This window comes from Agrilus planipennis, unplaced genomic scaffold, assembly GCF_000699045.2.
Source record: "Agrilus planipennis isolate EAB-ADULT unplaced genomic scaffold, Apla_2.0 scaffold38, whole genome shotgun sequence".
Taxonomy (NCBI): domain Eukaryota; kingdom Metazoa; phylum Arthropoda; class Insecta; order Coleoptera; family Buprestidae; genus Agrilus; species Agrilus planipennis.
In genome coordinates, this window is record NW_020438882.1 from 828,557 (window position 1) to 851,055 (window position 22,499).

Below are 22,499 nucleotides of genomic sequence, written 5' to 3' on the forward strand. Positions count from 1 at the left end.
ATTTTTAGAACGATTTTGGTCCGAATTAATTAATTAAGAAATATGGGGAATGGCTATCATAACGTATTTGAAGTTGATGGTACAAATATTCGTTTCGAAATACTTCATAAGTTTAGTATGTATATGTATAATAGGTTTTAAAAATGATATTAAAATACAAAGATACAAAAAATGATAATTTCTAAATAGCTATCGAAAATAAAATACTTATATGTCTCAAACGTGTCGTCGTTAAATGTATAACACTAACTTGGATATCAGTTTTCACCACAAACTATTTTTGTGGGTTTCGAGAAAGCAAGTCATATTGCAGTACAATCTGTTTCGATTTAATCAAGGATAAAAGGTAGTCGTTTTCACTTATGTCAAGCTCGATATCGAAAAATACAATTTTTTGGTCTTTCCACTGAAGGCAGAACAAAATTAGACCTCTCGTGTCTTAATCCTAACGATGTCGTTTATGTTTTCACTGATACTTAATGGTTCTTCTTCCGGAAAAGAGTGAATGACTTTTGCGATTATATACTAGAAAATTATATATCTGAAGAGGCGGTTTTTTCTCCAAAAATATCAGCAGAGTTTTCTTGTTCGACTTGATACTAGTTTAATATTTTCCTACAGAAGCATGACTGTATTTTCAAATAACCCTCCACTAATCTACACTTAGCTCAATCTCGACGATGGGAAATTATTAAGCTCAAATATCTCAAGTATTTTTTTGGGGGAAGCGAACCTATAATTGCCCTCCACCCCCACGGGTTCTTACTTGTATGAGAAAAATTGAATGATTTGGTTTCTAATATGATAAAATATGTATTCGTGTTGAATATTATGTTCATTTAAATCTCCTTCATTTGATTAATTTTGTAAGCAGGAACATCATAACAACAATGGATCTTCAAAGTAGCGTTTTAGTAATTTCGTTTGTTTAAACTTTATGCATTTTTCACACAATTATCACATGTTTTATGGAAATGAGTATAATATAGCAATTATATATTTTTACTATTCATAGTTTCCAGAAACAGACATGCATCCATTTGTATAGGTATTGTGTACCAGACACTTTGTTGTTTTTCTCATAGCGGTTTCTATGAATAAATATGGGCACTGTAGATTTGGGCTGAGAATAAACATTTTCTTTTAAATAAAAATAAAATTAAAAAGTAGGTTACCAATACTCTTACTCGCATTAAGAGCAAAACTGACAAATCCCAACGTTGATGTATCCGATAATAATTCAACTAATCCTCTGCAGAATGGCTGAAGTTAATTAAGATACAAAATGACAAAATTAATACTTTCTTTGCACATGATTATTATGGTACAACAATTCTTGCGACAAACGTTATTGTGTGATATCTATATGATAATGTTACGACAGCGTTCATACAGTTTAATTAACACATTTTCGAAAAATTTTTATGTAATGTATACTTTTCATAACATCTGGCCTCATGCATGTAGGTATGTCCCTTTGCCTTTGAAACCAACAACATAATAATTAATTAACGTAATAATCATTCAGGTAGCTGCATTTAAAGGATAATTAACCTCATGTTAACTATATGAAACAATACTTTGGTTTACTTAACATTAGGAACATGACCTTAAGTTTAATTTTGAACGTAAGATAAATGTGACCCTAAATTAGAACTCTACGGGACTCAAGAAATTACCGCACCATCTTGGCCTAATTGTCAGCTCAATTAATTACTTATTAATGAACCTATATTTAGCATAATTTACTTATTGTTGCAATCCATGCATGTAATGTGTGCCCTGAATAGCCATGTTGAGCAGATTAGTTATCAGAAAATCTCTCTCGATAATGTTAGCTATATTATTATATCAACATGACAGTGTGACCAAAACATTTGATTAATAAAAAAAGGACTGTTCCTTAGCTGAGAAAACACCTTCCTGTTGGAATTTCACTAGTTACAATAACAGCTACAATATGCGATATATCATATATATATTATCAAATTCAACAGTTTATGACCACTTGAAAGGCCTGGGATTATCCTCGAAGCTCGATGTATGGGTTCCCCATGTTCTCACAGAGAGAAATCTGTGTCGCCGCATTGACGTCTGCGATTCGCTTCTCAAACGTCACGAAAATGATCCGTTTTTGAAGCGCATCATCACTGGGGACGAAAAATGGGTTGTATACAACAACGTCAAACGCAAGAGGTCATGGAGCAAAAAAGATGAACCGGCTCAAACCATTTCCAAAGCCGATATTCACCAAAAAAAGGTGATGCTGTCTGTTTGGTGGGATTTTAAAGGAATCGTTTTTTTTTAGCTTTTACCGGATAACACAACGATTAATTCGGAAGTCTACTGTCATCAGCTGGACAAACTGAATGATGCACTTCAACAGAAAAGGTCAGAACTAATCAACAGGAAAGGTGTAGTGTTTCACCAAGACAACGCGAGACCTCACACAAGTTTGGTCACTCGCCAAAAGCTTTTACAGCTTGAATGGGATACAATGCTACACCCACCATATTCTCCAGACCTGGCACCATCGGATTATTATTTGTTCCGGTCACTCCAAAATTTTTTAGACGGTAAAACCTTCACCTCAAATGAGGAGGTCAAAAACCTCCTCGATCAGTTTTTTGCCAGCAAAGACCAAAAATTTTATGAGCGTGGAATTATGCTACTACCAGAAAGATGGCAAAAGGTGTTGGACCAGAACGGTCAATATATAATTTAATAAAGTATTTGTTTATTATACGAAAACTGTCTTTCATTTTCAAAAAAAAAAAACGAAATGACTTTCCGAACAACCCTATAATTATCTTTTTGTAACATGAAAACAGACAAACTCAAACCTTTCCAGCAAATAAGTATTTATCTATTACCTATATATTTTCAATAACTGAAGTAATTAGATGAAATATCTGTAAGGCCGAAGTAGATTATATATTAAATATTTACATACCTGTATTTCTTGTGCTTGATCATCGATGACATTCTGTTGCTGTTTGATGCAATTTTCTAGTTCTTTATTTCTTTCTAACAGAGTTTTTCCTAATTCTGCGGCCAACTGGAGATCTGAAAAGAAATAAAAACTAATATGAGTATACGAAGAAGTTTAGCAAAACAAACTGTTTCTGAATGTAAAATCTGTCGTTTATGATAGACTGGCAGATACTGTGAAAAAATTATAACAATATAAGACATTAATAGCAATAGTTCACTAATTTGAGGATCAAAGAAAATCATTTTATAGTTACATTATTACCATGTCCTAACTACATGTCATGTCATGTCATCGAAAATACAATATTTTGATAAATTCGTTCTAACCAAGTTCATCAGGGTAAAAATAAAGTTTCTAATTAACTAAGTTAAACATATACTTTACGTCGAGCGACAAAAATACTGTCCTTTATTCTGGGGAACAGTACATATTTTTCTGGATAAAAGGTACCCTATATCCTTATTTGTACCTCTAACAATATGTGTACAAAATTTCAGGATAATCGGTTTAGCCGTTAAGGCGTGAAACAGTAATAAACAAACAAACTCAAATATACTTTTATAGTAGACTTTCAGTATGCAGCTAGTTAAAAGTTATCTATTCAAAAATGTCAACATTGTAACATTTCGAAAATGGATGACTTATTGGATCCAAAGTTCAAGATCAACAACTACAGCAAGGTCTTTTAGCTTCCGCTGTTTCAGGCTTTTATACAAAATGTGAATGTCTGTACATAATTGACGTATAATGGATATTCAATGTAAGAGAGATTATTCACTTCCAATTGAAATATTACAATGATTTGCTCAAATTCGTACAAAAGACCTATAATTATTTAGTAGTACTTTGGTAATTGCTACAAAAGCAACCACTGAAAAATTTTAAACAACCAAAAGTTTAATTCTTTAAAACAAAGAGTGCTTTGTCATAATCTTGCTTAAAACTTCTAGTTTTTAGGTAACAATTATTATAGGTAATTATCGTTCATTAATCAAGATCATTCAAACTCCAGTCACTACACATTTCAAGTAGTTTTAATGATAATACATTGTAGGTAATTAACAATAACTGTACACAACCGTGGGCAATAATACAATAACTGTTAGTTTCTTTACCTGAAGACACCGTTATCATGGCACAATGCGTGCATAACAATGCTATGAACAAGTATGAAGTACAAGATTATCACATTAGTTTTTTGTTACGTTTCAAATATGCGCCAATAATAACTCTTAGTACTCTTTATTGCATTAAACTATTTAATAAAATTAATCTTGACGGTACCCATAATTCGAGCGAATCATGAACATTTAGTAGATAATATTATCCTTTGGGAACCGGTCATTTCATTTGCATATTTCACACCAAATCGTAACTCGCTGTGGATACATTTCCGTTTCATGAATTGAATGAGGTTTTTATGATCCACAAATATGGCTTATTGAGAAAACCGTTTAAGTGGAAGTTTGTGAAGCCGTAATCAACAATGTAAGGAAGAAAACTGATGTTGTCCTGATTCGGATCTAAAGGCCGTCGTTGGTTCCTAACGTCTCGCTAGCACGAATGGCGAGGTCCTTCCATTTCCAAAGCTGGATTTGGACAATCTAAAGGCAACTCCAACCAACGACTGCTTTAGACCTGAATCAGGACAGCATCAGTTCACCTACTGACCGCTGAAGACCGCAAATAGAGGCAATGATGCCCAGCCACGTGTAAAGCAGAGGTAAGAAAAATAACAGCTGAGCACAGCACACGCCACCGGGACTCTAGCGGACTCTCCGCTTTTTCGTGACAGAAAAAATTGTAATACTCCGTTGTCTATATTAAAATTTCACTTCGAATATATTTACAGTAAATCGTTACACCTTTTTTCGAATATTATGTGGGATCCAGTAGCAGGTCTTTACAACATTTTGTCTTAATGCAACAATTAAAATGATGGCACACGGTGCACTGTTGAACTGAACAGAAACTATTAACTATAGTTATCAAAAGCGGCTGGTAAGAAACTAGTTCCATGCAGTCCAACCGCATAACGGAAATTAATTATACTTTTGTTAAATGAGAACTCGTATTATTTGAAACTGGATGTAATCTATATACTGTGAATGTATTAATTACAAAACTCTCGCCAAACGTTTGCAAAAGGACATGAAAGAGGAAGTAAAGTTTTAATCTGCATCACGGCAGGAAATAAGAATGTTTTCTAAAACGTTCAAATGGAAAAATCGATATCAATCATAATCCTAATCAGACCATAGCCGTACAGGACATTTGCATCTTGGCATTGGAAGATTCGGCTTATTGTAAACAGAACCATCATTTTGTAATGATCCACGTAAACAGGAGTTACCTTATAAACAAGGAACCGGAAATACTTCAGAAATCTGTAACCTCTGCGAGTTTAAGAGTCGCTTTTTGAAACTCATCGTAAACTTACCCTGCTTAACCCACAACAACATAAACTAACATAACCAACGTTGGGTTACCCCCTTCCCAATACCAGTTTTTTCGTTCAACAGCCCAATAAAATGGTTATACTGAAAACAATTCCACACAAAAATTGTAGGCAATTCAAAAACCTTCAAACTAAGTTATAATTTCTTTAATTTTATCGAATAGTTTTTCATATTTTTGAGGAATTGATGAAGTTCTTTTAACTCTAAATCGAATGGAGTTTGCTGCTGTGACGTTAAATGTTTATTGTTCTAAATTCTTTTTGAAGGCAAAGACAAATATATTCGGATATTTTTAAAACTTAAAGCCACTTTAGTTAAAGCAATTAAAAAATGAATCTGGCGGCATTCGATAGTCGTAGATAATCCTACTTGACACTTGAATCCTGCCGTTTTTTTTACTTACCTCAGCAACAAATTACTTCATCGTGATGCCTTAAAAATATGCACAAAGTTATTCCAATAGTGAATAATGGCAATTTTCAACCTATTCTGTCATTTTCACAATAAATATTCTACGAAATTGAACTTTTCACTGTTCAAATTGAAGGTTTTTGAATTATTTGCAACCTTTAGGTCATACTTTTAGCATATTTCAGTTAATAAATCTTCATTTTTGCCATTATGGTAAATGCAACTAGCACTTGAATTTAATGGTTGATTTTGAAAACAAGAAGTGTATTACAAAATGGAAGTAATTATCAAAAATAACATTAGAATAACGTTTATTTTTATTTAACAATATAGGTACACTGTTAAATCATATCACTACATATCATTCGCATTGTTAGAGTGACTATAATAATTCCTGTTTCCTATTTTTCGTGTGGATAAAATTTGATTCACGTTATTGTATGAAAATAAAATAAGCAAAAAAAGTAAATAAGGAGAAAGTAAACAAATTTGCACATCTGATCTCGAAAGTACAAAATCGCATTTTTGTACAGGTGCATGGTGAAAAAATATCTATGTTACTTTTTAATCAGTGAAATGAAGTAATTTAGTTCAGTGAGGTATTTGTTAATTTCTAGAGCATAGCTAATATTGCTTGGATAGTAATACGGATACCTTTACTCGCAGAAAGGAAAAAAGAACATTTTTCTGAATGTATGGTGTTGTTTCTACACATCTAAAATACAAATGTCACCGGTTAATTGAACAATTAAGTGCCGATATATGAAATTGCCCTCTCAATTCTTGTATCACTTTACAAATGAAAGTTAAATTATACTAAAACGGTCTCAGTTGCCAGCATACTTTGATAAATAATAAGCGGTAAACTCGGTAAATACCACAGTATAAATAGAATTTTATAATTTTCACGATAATATGCCTAGAATTAGTAAATACAGATTTTCTGTAAGGATCTAACGGAGTCATACTTTAACACATTCGGAAAACTAGTGCCAATACAGGATAAAAATTCGTCGAGATTTGTCATATGAGAGATATACAAGAACAAATGGGTCTATCACGCATCACATTAGTGTTTTGATCTACAAACTGCATATTTCGTTAAAATTTCAAATAATTCACAATCAAGTGCATTTCTTTAATGATCTAATGCCACACACAACCATTTAAAATTCTGGCATAGAAACAATCTGAAGAAAAGTGCGCAAAACTTTTTATATTAAAGAAATAAAACTGTTCTTACTGAGAAAACCGTTTAAGTGGAAGTTTGTGAAGCCGTAATCAACAATGTAAGGAAGAAAACTGATGTTGTCCTGATCTAAAGGCCGTCGTTGGTTCCTAACGTCTCGCTAGCACGAATGGCGAGGTCCTTCCATTTCCAAAGCTGGATTTGGACAATCTAAAGGCAACTCCAACCAACGACTGCTTTAGACCTGAATCAGGACAGCATCAGTTCACCTACTGACCGCTGAAGACCGCAAATAGAGGCAATGATGCCCAGCCACGTGTAAAGCAGAGGTAAGAAAAATAACAGCTGAGCACAGCACACGCCACCGGGACTCTAGCGGACTCTCCGCTTTTTCGTGACAGAAAAAATTGTAATACTCCGTTGTCTATATTAAAATTTCACTTCGAATATATTTACAGTAAATCGTTACACCTTTTTTCGAATATTATGTGGGATCCAGTAGCAGGTCTTTACAACATTTTGTCTTAATGCAACAATTACAATGATGGCACACGATACACTGTTGAACTGAACAGAAACTATTAACTATAGTTATCAAAAGCGGCTGGTAAGAAACTAGTTCCATGCAGTCCAACCGCATAACGGAAATTAATTATACTTTTGTTAAATGAGAACTCGTATTATTTGAAACTGGATGTAATCTATATACTGTGAATGTATTAATTACAAAACTCTCGCCAAACGTTTGCAAAAGGACATGAAAGAGGAAGTAAAGTTTTAATCTGCATCACGGCAGGAAATAAGAATGTTTTCTAAAACGTTCAAATGGAAAAATCGATATCAATCATAATCCTAATCAGACCATAGCCGTACAGGACATTTGCATCTTGGCATTGGAAGATTCGGCTTATTGTAAACAGAACCATCATTTTGTAATGATCCACGTAAACAGGAGTTACCTTATAAACAAGGAACCGGAAATACTTCAGAAATCTGTAACCTCTGCGAGTTTAAGAGTCGCTTTTTGAAACTCATCGTAAACTTACCCTGCTTAACCCACAACAACATAAACTAACATAACCAACGTTGGGTTACCCCCTTCCCAATACCAGTTTTTTCGTTCAACAGCCCAATAAAATGGTTATATTGAAAACAATTCTACACAAAAATTGTAGGCAATTCAAAAACCTTCAAACTAAGTTATAATTTCTTTAATTTTATCGAATAGTTTTTCATATTTTTGAGGAATTGATGAAGTTCTTTTAACTCTAAATCGAATGGAGTTTGCTGCTGTGACGTTAAATGTTTATTGTTCTAAATTCTTTTTGAAGGCAAAGACAAATATATTCGGATATTTTTAAAACTTAAAGCCACTTTAGTTAAAGCAATTAAAAAATGAATCTGGCGGCATTCGATAGTCGTAGATAATCCTACTTGACACTTGAATCCTGCCGTTTTTTTTACTTACCTCAGCAACAAATTACTTCATCGTGATGCCTTAAAAATATGCACAAAGTTATTCCAATAGTGAATAATGGCAATTTTCAACCTATTCTGTCATTTTCACAATAAATATTCTACGAAATTGAACTTTTCACTGTTCAAATTGAAGATTTTTGAATTATTTGCAACCTTTAGGTAGAAAAAACTTCACATTCGACCTAACTTGGTGCGTTTTGTTTTGGTCTTGGCTTGTGTGGCAGCTTCCATTGGGAATTTCAGCTTTGGTTTCCACGTTATAACCATAAACCCGTGATTCGTCACCAATTATGACCTTTTGAAGCAAATTTAGGTCGTCGTGGACTGAGTCCAACACCTCCTTAGCAATGTTAATATGAGATGCTGTTTTTGATCAAAATTGGTACGAATTACACGGCAACCTGTCTCATTCCCAAATCAATGGTAAAAATCGAATGGTAGGAGCCCATCGATATGTTTAGGTCATCAGCAACTTATCTAACGGTGAATCGACGATTGACCAATACTATTTTCTTCACTTCATCAATGTTTTCGTCTGNGGACATTCAATATAAAATAAAACAGTATTTTTTCTGAATAGTCATAAAAGTATTTGACAAAATTTAGATGAAAAAAAGTGATTTAGAAAATAAATCACATAATATATGAGAAATTTATTGTATTAAAGCATTAAAAGAATTATTTAAAGTTGTTTCTAACAGCGCATTTAAGCGAATCTATTAATTGTCATAAAAATAATCGTTTAAAATCACAAGACAAATACGAATAAACAACAAGAAAAACCGGTTGTTTTACCCTTATGAATTGCACAATTGCATTAGTGGTATGTTGAAATGAAGACTGTAAACACATATAGAAATAGAAACAAAGTAGGTAATACACCTAATGTTGATGAAAATCTACTTATTTTATGAACAGCATAGTGGTCTTACATGGTCCATAAATGTATTCAAATATGGTACCAACGAAACTGTTTTATGCTGTCAACTTGATAAGATCATAGCGACATTACAAAATTATTCCTATACATAATTTCCACCTACATAAAATAGTTTGTTCAACATAAACTAAAGTAAATATCCTTGTACTTTTTTGATCATTTGGATAGTGCTACGATGATTTTTTTTTATTATTGATGCTATTGTTCTTGAAACAGTAAAAAAGGTAAATTGTACATATGTATGTCTATTCTATCTACAAACTCCACATTTCTTTAGTGCTACACACAACCATTCAAACAGTTAAAACTTTTTATATTAAAGAAATAAAACTATTTTGTTTTTTAATGTTTTAGTTTCACTCTACAATTGTTTCGGCTTTTTAGGCCTTTATCAATAGTAGTTATGTAGATTCACCCACCTATTTCAATAAATAATTTCACAAATAGAATTCGAAACTACCGATAGTACCCCTGATACACGCCTAAAAAGCTGAAACAACTGTAAAGTGAAACTGAAACATTAAAAAGCAATATACATACTTTTATTTCTGTAATATTAGAAAATGTTTCAATGTTTGCTACAAACAAAAGCCTTTTACCTACTCTTCTGATTTTACTTCCAACTTGATAAGATCGTAGCGACATTACAAAATTATTCCTATACATAATTTCCACCTACATAAAATATTTTGTTCAACATAAAGATCATGTGGATGGTGCTACGATGAACTTATTCAATGCTTTTGATTTTTTTTTACCATAAAGCTAGCACATTGAAATGGTCGATCGTCCCGCACTCTTTAATGAACGTAGAATCCCAAAACTTTTTTAATTTGATATAGTTATGACATCTACAAGCACTTGCAACCTTTACAAATATCATTCCTCCAACTTTTGTGTATATATCCTTGCATTTACATTGGTATCTATTGTAATACTTAAAAATGCCCATCAATATTACCTAACAAAAAAAACACTTATTATGTATGTAATTTTATAAACTATTGTCCATATTCTATTTTCCGGACTTGTTGTACCTTGTTGAGATCTGCCTATTAAATGGGTTTTATATCGAATGTCTTAATTTCACAAACATAATTAAAGTAAATACAAGAACGTTTACGTAAGTAATAATTGTATTAGACAGAAACGATGTTGCAAATATTTCAATTAAATACGAGTCCATTTATCGTGAGTGCAATTTTAGTTTTTACGCAACGTGTAGTTGATGATGAATAGAGACAACTTCCAGTCAAGTTGAATTGCCTTCATCTTTGAACAATTAAAATAACTGATTCACGAATCGCGAGACACAATATTTTCACTATTATTACTGTAAAAACACGTCTGACCGCAAGAAAGTGCTTTTAAATTATTTTTAAGTCACTCATCAACTATCGGAAATGCCTCGTTTCTTGTGAATGGCATTCTATTGAGCAAGTTTTGCAACCTAAAGAATGCAATTTACGACAAGAAAAGTTATTCTATCAACGCTTAGTTTAGTATCTTCCAATTCGTTACGAAATTTTTTTTTAAAATATGTATTAGTTTTTAGATTTCCGCAGATGATATCTCAATAGGAAAAGTGAAACCTTTGTAATAAGTTTATTGACCCTTTCGTTACTAAAAACATAAAAATATTTATTTGAAAATTAAAGAGGGGACAAGTTATAGGTACTTCTAGCATTTCGTGCTAAGGACTAATTGTGAGGACTTTAGCTTAAAGTAAGCATATGCAGAAAATATTCTCTCCCTTTATTACTAAAACTACTAAGCCAAAAATTATTAAATTGGCATACATTTTATACGACTGTATTTAAATATTACGGGAAAACTGTATAATGAAAGTTTAAGACTTTAAAATTATAGATAAATTGACGATTTTAAATTACCTACCAACAAATTTTATATTGTAGTCAGTGTAAGTAAGTAAAAAACTAAAGAAATCTCTCCGGTTTTTCAGGTTTCTATACTGTCAACCTTCAGAAAATCATAGGTTCCTAAAAGGTGTTCCGCGGAACCCTGAGGTTCCAACAGTCAGAACGTTTTCGTCATAATAAAAATACACAAAATTCTGCGAAAACCAATGGTTCTGTATTTAACCATAAAAACGATATATTCTTCATGACTAAACCAACAGTAAAAAGCAGAACCCTAACTGTTCATTTTATGATAGGAACGAAGACTACTATTTTTGTGAAAGAAATGTACAAAGATGTCAAATGAGACAGGACATTCGGTCTTACGTTCAGATGCAATTGATTGGATAGAACTGTTCATTGTAGAAAATGAGTTACAAGTTACCTCAGGTGTGGATAAAACCATAAATGAGCATATAGAACCTCAAAAAATCCTTGAAAGAATATTTTTCAGAAGAGTTACAGAGCATCCATGCACTGAGTACAGAATCCATTCTCTAATTAAAGCAACCATCAATGTTAACATGTGTCGGAGGTATGAGAATTTAATTGATATTAAGAATTCATCATCTCTATTAAAACAAAATTTCGAATCACCTAATTCAAATTTGACTGACTTTTGGATCGAACTTAAAGATGAATACTCTGCAGTCGTTGAGAAGGCTATCATGGTTTTGTATCCATTTCTATCCACTTACAGATGGGGAACAAGCTTTTCAGCTTATGCCTGCACCAAAAGAAGTAGTCTGAAGGACGCTCTAGAAATTTGAATTCATTTGTCGGACAGTAATGCTAATTTGAATGTTATTATATAAGTAAAAATGTGCAAATATTTAATTTTTCACGTTTAATTAAATACGTGCAATAAATATTATGAATTCAAAATGTCAAGGACCTTAGATATAAAATTATTGTCAGTTTACTGTTCTTTTATCAAGATGGGTCACTAAAGGTACAGTAGCAAAAAAATATTGGGAACCGTTGCACTACATAGTAGGTACCTTTTAGGTGGATTACTATCTCAGAATGGATCAAACATCATAGTTAGCACCACATAAGGAATCCATGCACAGAGACAATTTATAACGTAAAGCCTTTATCCGAATCTCGAGTTAGAGAAAATTTCGAAAATGGAAAAATTCTGATTAAAGATTAAATTAATTTATTTAAAACAGAGGTCAAATTAAATAAGCATTCTCAACACTTCAGTTAAGTGTCGGATAAAAACTGATCACGTAGCAAAATTAGGCAAGCAGAAAAAATCAAAGCCAACCCATTAGTACATCAATTCCCAGAAACCTTGAAGAGAGTCATAAAACTGTACCTTGAGTTCCTTGAAGACATTCCAGCTCTACTGAGTAATCCCAACAGTCCAAAGAACTCAAATTCTGCAAAGAATCAGTTTCTCTTTCGCCCATTTTCATTTGAACCCTACTTTATTATTTTTCATACCGATAACAATTATCGTGGAAAACTTTACATTTCACGTTAATCGTCATATTTTTGCATTTTAACCTTCAATACAAATACTGTATTTAATTTACGGTATTTATTCTGTAACTAATTCTCAACCCCGATTATTTTTTTTATAATTACAAGAATTTAATTGATTTGATAATAGATACATGTATTTGCTACTACATTGTGAATTAGGCAATTAAAGTTAATGTGGAACGTAAACAGCAATTTAGTTTGGTTTCGGTAAAGTTGCACAATAAAAATTAAAAGCGAAGCGATAAGCGAGCGAGCGAATAAATGATCGATCTATAATAGGTATTGATTTTTCCGATCGCGATCGTAATGCGTTACAGCGAGAGTACAAGTACATTGATCTAAACTGCCGGTTCAACAGCGACTAAAGAGTGCCGACAGGTAACCGTGCAGGTATACCGCGAGCGGCTCAGGCAACTCAAGCACCAGCTTTACACCAGGAAAAGGAGTACGGTCGGAAAAGCTCTCGCACGTGACCAAACTTGACGACGCGACGTGAACAGCTCAGCAATTAATGATTAAATCGGCGCTAACTTGTGTCTTTCCAAAGAAAAAAAAGATCTCATATCCCACCAGTGACCCTTTGATATAAAACAAGCCTTTTATCGAAAGAGTTGACCCAACTAACGAAAATATATGTCTTTTTTGGAAATTATTTATGTTAAAGAGAGATTACATGAAGTTTAAGATAATTTTATGACATAATGAACGTCTGACGTATCAAACTAAATTTTAACTAATATAAATACAGTAATAGAATGAAGAAAATATCGAGGGGAGAGCTTAGAATACAGACAGTTTTTGAAAATACCCTCCAGTTTTGCACCGAACGAAGATCAAGAGAATCAACTACCCCTTACATGCACAAGAACAAATAGCTTAATTGAACATTGAAAAGTACCCAAATGGATGACTCTTCTCTGTAGATATGTTCTTTTCTTATATATCTACACAAACAAAATTTTGATGTACAATAGTTGTAATAATAATACCAACAATTAAACTATGATCCCCGCAGAGCGGTCAATCTACCCTCGGTGCTGATGTGGAAGCTAAGTTGTTAACAAGAAATTATAGAATAATCACTCACCACAGTCACTTTACCTGGAACAGTGACAACCTCAAATAAAATAATCTGTTTTAAAACAGTGAACTCAATTTTCGTAATTTTGACCTGTATTTCCATCAAGTATTTATGTTAGAACCAAATTACTGCACTAAGCAGCCGATTTGAAATTAAATATGTCTGAAAGCATTTTAACATTAAAAGAGATCCAAATTTCCCAAAAAGACCGTATTCTCTTTTAATATATTAGTGTTGCCGATGTTTTATGAAAATATTGACGAAACATTTGAAAATAATAAATAATAGCACTTTTAAATGTTTCAAGAATACAATTTATTTCAACTCTACAATTATTTCGCTATAGTAATAATTGTACCTGTTCAAATTATTATTAAGGTATTAAAGTGTATCATTAAAAAATATATCAAGCATATAAATGTTCAATACCTGCACTGAACTAATGTTAATACGTAACACCGAAAAATAAAATATTGTGTATAAAATTGTTTTTGTTTCAATTGAACCATTGAAAATTACTGGTTCATGGACCACATTAACCACAGTGGATGACAAGGTCATCTAACCTGCCTAATTTCTTGCTTCAGTAATTCCTTATTAATGAAAATAACAAAGCCCCACTATCAACAATGAATTGAAGCATACTAAACGAACATATTCGTTCGCAAAGGCAACCGATTAAATTTCAATTTGTTTAATTATATTCAACAATAAATTGGTTCCTCTACCTGTACTATTATTAATACAACTAATTCAAATTGCTCTCTGTTGTTTACCTTAATCATTTTCTTAATTACTGCACATATTACACTAAATAAACATATTTAACTGCTTATGATTATCTACGTTTATTATTTATTTGACATGCATGCATTTAAGATACAAATGTAAAACACAAAATACCTATTTCTATTTTGCATTTAAATACTTTTCCTAGAAAGGCATTTCGTATTATATTCTAATTTGAATGTTATTATATAAGTAAAAATGTGCAAATATTTAATTTTTCACGTTTAATTAAATACGTGCAATAAATATTATGAATTCAAAATGTCAAGGACCTTAGATATAAAATTATTGTCAGTTTACTGTTCTTTTATCAAGATGGGTCACTAAAGGTACAGTAGCAAAAAAATATTGGGAACCGTTGCACTACATAGTAGGTACCTTTTAGGTGGATTACTATCTCAGAATGGATCAAACATCATANTATAAGATGAGGTTTTCATATTTAATTTTTGTGGGACTTTTTACATTTTTCGCTTTACATTCTATTAATTCCTTAAAACGGAATTTAATGCGATGATTCACATACCTTTAGCTACACGTACTGAAACCAAACTGTGCTAAGTTTTCGTGCATAATGATAATTTAACAAACTTGCCCAAACCGACTTCGTGAGGAAATTTTAACTACGAACAAACAAGTTCTGTCACACTAGTCATCATCAAAATAATAAAAAGAAGTTGTTTATTGCCTCGCCATTTTTCTACAAGGTGTTAAGTGGCGTTACCTTCAAGTTGTAATAATAATGATTAAAAGGACGATAACTTTTGGAAAATGAGTTTCCATGACACAAAGAAGGGATGGGAACTGGGTCTATTTTGACCTCAATAACAGGAATCTTTATAAATGCAAGAAAAGATAAAAAATACTCGTTAACATTTGAAAATACAATAGACAATATACATTTAACATAGTTTGCCTTAGTACCTTTGACAAATATTGAGTAAACTTAATTCCTTTCACTAAAATATCTAAAAGATAACATTTTTTGTGGTTTTAGCTGGCTGTCTTATATAGAACGCAAGGAATTAGTTAAAAGGAAATCTTGCGTCGCAAAATGCCAAATATTTTCACTGCGATAGCTGTAATGCTAGAAAAACTTTAAGTGATATAAAATAAAATATGGAAATATTTAAATGTTTAAAATCTAAAAGTTCTTATTCGGCGTTAAACTGCTGTGTTTCTGGAAAATGCTATTAGGAAGGAAAAGCTTTTATCCAATCGAAAAATCAAGAAAAAGCTGTGGAAGAGTCAAGACCAAGCAGTTAAGCTCAATTTCTCTTTCAGTGGTACCAATACTCCAAAAGAAGTATATAGAATTAGTTTGGGCAAAATAAACTGTCCGTTACCATCCCTCCTTTACTCCTTTACAACTTACTGGTTGAACGAAAGAAACGATAAGACTTCCAAATTTATTTTACCGACTTTAACAAAAGGTTCCATAACTCAAGCCTTTGAATTCTACATATGTAGTTCGAAGGATGTACCTAGAGATGGGGTTTAATTAATTTATTTTGTAGAAAACGCAATTTAATGCAAAAGGTGTAATACAAAGTATCAAACTTTTCAGATGTGCTACCACATAATATACGACCACTGAAAAAGGAATGTCCACCAATTCAAATATAAAAGGACGAGTGTTGAAGCTTTCACTTATCAAATATTGAACGTCTTTAGAGTTGTACCAAGTTAACGAGAACACAAAAAGTGCAGTTAATTAGTGTATGACTTTTACTTTCATGACATATTACAAGCAGTTTAGTCGCCGTCAAACATTTATGACAATTTGTGCATTATTACACGATATTTAGACGTGCTTATTGCTAGTAATTTCATTTTAAATGATCCATTGCTTATTGCAGTTGGTACTGGCGAATAAGACATAAATCGTGGATTTATGGATGTTCTTGAAGTAAGTCTGTTACTTTAGAACCTCTAATCTAATTTTTTACTCTCGTGCATCTTCAAATACGTGTTACTTTCACTACACCTTCAAAGCTAAACGTTATTAACCGAAACAGCATGAGACGCATCTTACTAAAACATCAACAACGTTTCCCATGGCAAATACAGACGCAAAATCAATATTTTTGCATCTCATAAGAAAAAGTTGTAGATATTCTTTGTTTTGCTAGACTAATCTTTATTTGCACAGTTGATTTAGCAAACTAGAGGCCCATGGGAATAAGGAATCTAAATTGTAGTAAATACCAACGATAATGATAATAATCCAAGAGACGCATAGAGTAGACCGCGATAATGTGAATTATGCTAAAAAAATTATCGGTTATGGAAACAAATGTCTATTGGCCTTAAAAATCAATATTCTGTCGTTTCTGTCGCGCCTATGCTGTAAAAAAAAATATTTGGTACTTCCCCAGTCATATTAATTTAGAAATTGTTAGTGGTTGTAATATATAGCAACGAACTTGCTAGTTATAAGAAGACTAACAATAAATAAGAAAAAAGCAATTATAGAAAAACGAATCCTTAGAAAGAAGTAAAAATTTCTGATTTCTTTAGCGAAAAACAGTATTTTATTATTGTTTTATTTCTAGAAATTGTGAACGTCTTCGGTTTGAACAGTAATTAAATTTTATATTTGTATTCTCTTCCGTCAAGTATAATTTAAAAGGCATACACACAGAGGAACTTAACTTCCCTTACATCGAATAAACAAAAGTAAAATTAGAGATTTATATATACAAAAGTTATTTAATGATATAGATACATATTTAGTTAATGAATTTCCTAGTAAAAAATGTCAATTATATTTAAGATATCAACATCGTTGTTTACCTATAGTACTTATTGCTAATGGTCGGCCATTTTTGTGTTTCCATGGTTACGGTATTGTTGCTGTAGTCGGCCATTACAATTTTTAATTGTTGTCGCATTGTTGTTGTGGTCGGCCATCATGCTTTCCTAATTGTTGCCGTATTGTCGATATGTCGGCCATTACAGTTTACTAATTGCTTTGTTTTAATGAAAAATTATTTTAAGATGCTCGGATAAAACACTAGAAAAATGTAACTAAAGCAATTGTTCCAATCAAATGAATGCTTTATATTTTTTCTGTATGCATTCGTTTATCCATGACATTGAAATATTACCTAATCATGAAGGATCTAATCTGAGCTATTTTCAGATGAAACAGATATTTATTTAATAATATACACTCATTTTACTCGAAATTTGTCCAGATTAGATTCTTCTTGAATAATTTTAACAGGGAAAAGATGAATATGAACAAACAAAATCGGCTTACAAATTATAATTGCCGGGGCTAATGTATTTTAACATTGAGCTACCATGCCACTCCTTGGTAAAGTTATCTAATCCTATTATCATTATGTTATAAATGCGAGAATATCATTTAAAGGTCGCTAAATGATATTACATTTGTTGTCTCGCATTTCATAGAACGATTTACAGCAACCATTCTTCGAAAATTAAAATGCAAACATTGTCGAATATTCATGACGAAATACACGTGAAATGATGGCATATTCGGTTATCGCAACAACTACTTGCTACTGCAAATGTATTCAAGAAACAGAAATAACTGCTGCATTCAAATTGAAACTCCAAGAGAAATCGTAATATGTAAACACTCTTATGTAAGTCGAAATGCTTAATATTAACCCAAAAAAAATATATTAATAAAAAATCAATAAAAATCTATTTCGATTTTCTAAATTAACGTTCGCGAGCGTACAAGTAGTCAATTGTATTCGATAAATTAAAAATTTTATTAAAATAATGTTATGTATCTATTTGTACCATAAGTACGTAATTATCGAAACTAATAGAGCAACGAGTAAAGTAAATGTAGATAATTCGTTTATTATTGCCATTAACAATTCTTTAATTCGATTCGGACCTACGAAAATGATCTAATTTGAACCTTTATCAGTCCTAAAAAAGATTCATTATTAGTTTAAATACGTTTTGCACTAATTCCCTTCGTCGGCTTGTGTTCAAACCACATTGCATCGATTTAAAGCCATTCGGTTAAGTTCATGACAATCACATTTGCCATTATGGCTCTAGTCATGCGTGAAACGCCAATTTCCCATCGTCTTAATCGAAATTACTATTTTAATGCGACTTTATAAGCAAATTAGTACGTTGCAGGTACGGACCGTTAACTGACTAAGTCATGGACTATTAGGTAAGTTGCTCGAAATGAAAATTATTATAGATGCCATTCATAAGTAAAACACTTGCTATAAATACGCATGCATAATTCAGTGATATAAAATTCCTCTTAGAAGTTCAAACAAAATTAAAAAAAACTGAAAAAAGCCGTGTGGTGTAAATCGCAAGACTGATAGGTTGCATCTTCACTTCTTAAATATCTTGAGTCAATCTTCGTATTTCCTGAAAGCTATAATATCCCACATCCTCACTATTTGGGAACAGTAACCTAATAAAGGTGTTCCTTTACTTCTTAGCTCCTGTTTCTGCTCTCAGTATGTTTCTAACTAAACTTTCATGTCTCAGAACGTGTCCTACCATGCTACCATCCCGATGTCTCTCCTTTTTCTTACTCACTTTCCTAGCGCCCTGTTTTCGTATTCATTCCAAGGCTTCTTCATTTCTAACCATTTCTTTCAAAGATAGTTTCATGAATTTAGAGCAATATAACAGACTATTCACAACCTTTTCCATCCAATTTTCATCATCATAAGGTCGTCAGTCTTAAGACTTTTGGGACACACACCTCCACTTCGCATTTCCCTAAAACTAGAACAACCCATATCCTTAACTATTTGTGAACAGTAATCTAATCTAGGTCTACCTTTACCCCTCCTAACTCCCGTTTCTTCCTCTAATATGTCTCTGACTAGACCTTCATGCCTGAGAGGTGTCCTACTAGCCTATCTCGTCCCCATTTCCTATTAACTTCCATAGAGCCCTCTGTTCTCCTATTCTTTCTAATATCTCTTTATTTCTAACCTTCTCTTTCCACGGTATCCTTTCGAATTTCTAAATTAACCGTTCACGAGCATAGAACTGACTTCTTTTTATTGAAGCCGATTCAACCTAGCGCTATTCTCTGCTTTATATTCCTACTAAAATCAGCCACTTCTTCTAATTTTTCGTCTCCTATCTTTAAATTCGCTCTCTCCATATTTTTTCTTCCCTTACATGCCAGTATTTTTGTTTTACTTTTATTTATTTTTATACAATACTGTTTTGTCATTTTATTTAAAGCTATCTCTAACTCCTCCTTGCTAGATGCTAATTCTGTTATATCATCTGCAAATCTAAGCACACTGATCTTTTGCCATTGTATATCTATCCCTGCAGTTGTATTGTCTCTAATGATGTTGATCGCGTCTTAGATGTATAGATTATAAAGTAGCACTGACAGTGTGCATCCCTGTCTGACTCCCTTCCTAATATTTACTTTTCTACGTTGCAGCCTGTTGCTCTTTATACAAACTAAGTATCACTTTTCTATCTCTATAACTCAACCCTATATTTTTAAGTATATTTAACATCTTGTCCTATTTAACACTGTCAAAAGCTTTTTCTAAATCTACAATCCATTCAATTTTACTGTGAATAATTTCAACATGAACATAACATAAAGTAATTCGACATGAGGAAAACCAATTTCTAAATTGAATCTTATGTTTATGATAAGTACCTATATATCTAAGTACATAAAAAAAAAACAAAAGTGAAAACCCCTGACAGCTGAAGAAATTATCTTCGATGTTCTCATTATGTGCTATTTGTTAACTCATATCTTGTCACATCGCAACGCAAGCCATACACAACATGAAATCCGGGAGATGCTCTAAAGAAATAGTGAGTTAGCAAGCAATCAAATTATAATACGATTGTGTAACTTACTTAGTATACAGAAGCAAAAGATTTCATCGGTAGAAATAAAGTTGTTGCAGTTGACAGGGCTTTCTATTGTGTCAAGTACATACAACGGAGACGTGGGAGACAGAATTAGCGAACATTCCTAATCAACAGCACAATGGTTTCTAATTTTCAATGACTAACAGAAATATTTTTTTATGTAAAAAAAAATAATGCAATGGCAGTATTATGTCCCACTTCCTCTGAAGACAAGTGGTATGTATGCTGTCGTGACTCATGAGTGTTTATTATATGGGTCGATTAAAAATTCTTTAAGATCTTATAACACAACTGTGGGGATTTAAATCATCCTCCTATTTTGCTTGATTTGGCGCAACATAATCTTCTTTCAAAATCAGAGACACCAGTTATAATCTCGCATCGGAATTCTAGTCTATGTTCGCTACTAAGTTCGTACTGTCAAATGTTTATGCTGTGCGCACGCAGTTTCCGTTGCATGTTAAAATATTACCTACTCTCATTCCCCCAAAAGAAGTAGGTAGGTATAGCTTCAAAATGCAGAGAATACGTAGTTCTATTGAAAATAATACCATATTAAAAGCTTTTTATGTTTGCTTTTCGCATCACTACATAGTATAAAACAAAGTCGCTTTCCGCTGTCTATCCCTATGTATGCTTAGATCCTTAAAACTACGCAACGGAACTTGATGCGGTTCTTTTTAATAGATAGAGTGATTCAAGAGGAAGGATTATATGTATAATACATGCATAATATAGTAGATAAACACTGATAATTTTAGAGGTTTCTAATGTGATGTAGTAAATAAACACATTTTTTGCGCTTACATTGCAAACGCTGGCTGAACCTTACGAGATAATCAAAATAATGTACTACAGTATTGTACACCTTAAAAAGGTCTACAAAAAAGTAAGGCGTGGTATATGTCTATCTTTTAGGGATAACCCACAATATTCATTTTTTAACCTTTACTTTTTATGAGTAATGGCTTATTTACGAAGCGATTTTAAGCAATACAGCATTAATCCTTATCCAATTAAGTACTTTTAAATACATTGTGCATTTAATATAGATCAATATGGCCCTTAACAGGATGTTATTTAAATGAATATTTTCGAAGATATTACAGATTTAAAATGCAGGGACATAGCGGTTGCGGCGGTACAGTCGGGGGACCGGTTTGTATTGTCTTTTGACAAAAAAGCTGGAATGACATTCTGTAGTATACTTAGTATTAGCATTGCACCCGTGCGAAGCTGGGGCGGGTCGCTAGTAATGTTATAAATCCTTAAGTCAAAAAACTCACGGAACCCCTGTGACTCCTCCACGGAACCTAGGGGTATTGCGGAATACTTTTTAGGAACCGCTGGTCCACATTGTAAGGAGTATTTCGTAGTATCCACGTATTTTTAGGATACCAAAAATATAACTGATACATTTTATATTAAAATAAATCATTTTTTAATTGCAATTAGATTCGTTTTATTTATCATTAATCGTTCAATATTGAAAGTAATTATTGCATGTCATTGGGTATAATAATTTGGTCAAATGCGTGCGAGAATTAGTAAAGACCAGATAGGAATCGTAACAGGACCTAAACAATATTATTAGTAGGTATCCTTTCTCCGCAAATTAAATTTTTGTTTTATCGATTTCTTGCCTAATTAAATGTATTCAATAAATATTTAAATATTTCTTAATTTTAAAACTTAAACTTCAGAAAGTAAATGAAAAATTATAGGCGATGATAAAATTATAATAACAAATAACATATTTACTCACAACTAGTTTATTTGCTCTGAAATAAAACGTTGTTCTTACAACCTATTTTTCATTTCTAACGGAAAGAATAATTTATTGAGCGGAAATAAATAATTACA

The 22,499-nt window shown here is 32.3% G+C and overlaps 1 protein-coding gene across 4 annotated transcripts in view; it reads right to left on the bottom strand.

Moving 5' to 3' along the window:
* The window catches only part of LOC108745199 (cerebellar degeneration-related protein 2-like), a 93,719-nt gene that overhangs the window by 14,933 nt on the left and 56,287 nt on the right, over nucleotides 1-22,499 (bottom strand). For 3 of the 4 annotated variants that reach the window (XM_025981537.1, XM_025981536.1, XM_025981538.1), the window contains one exon: nucleotides 2,954-3,066. In XM_025981537.1, the coding sequence (XP_025837322.1) occupies nucleotides 2,954-3,066 (113 nt within the window). Of the gene's footprint in view, nucleotides 1-2,953; nucleotides 3,067-12,716; nucleotides 13,265-22,499 lie in introns of those variants that run through there. The other variant, XM_025981535.1, reaches the window with a different exon arrangement.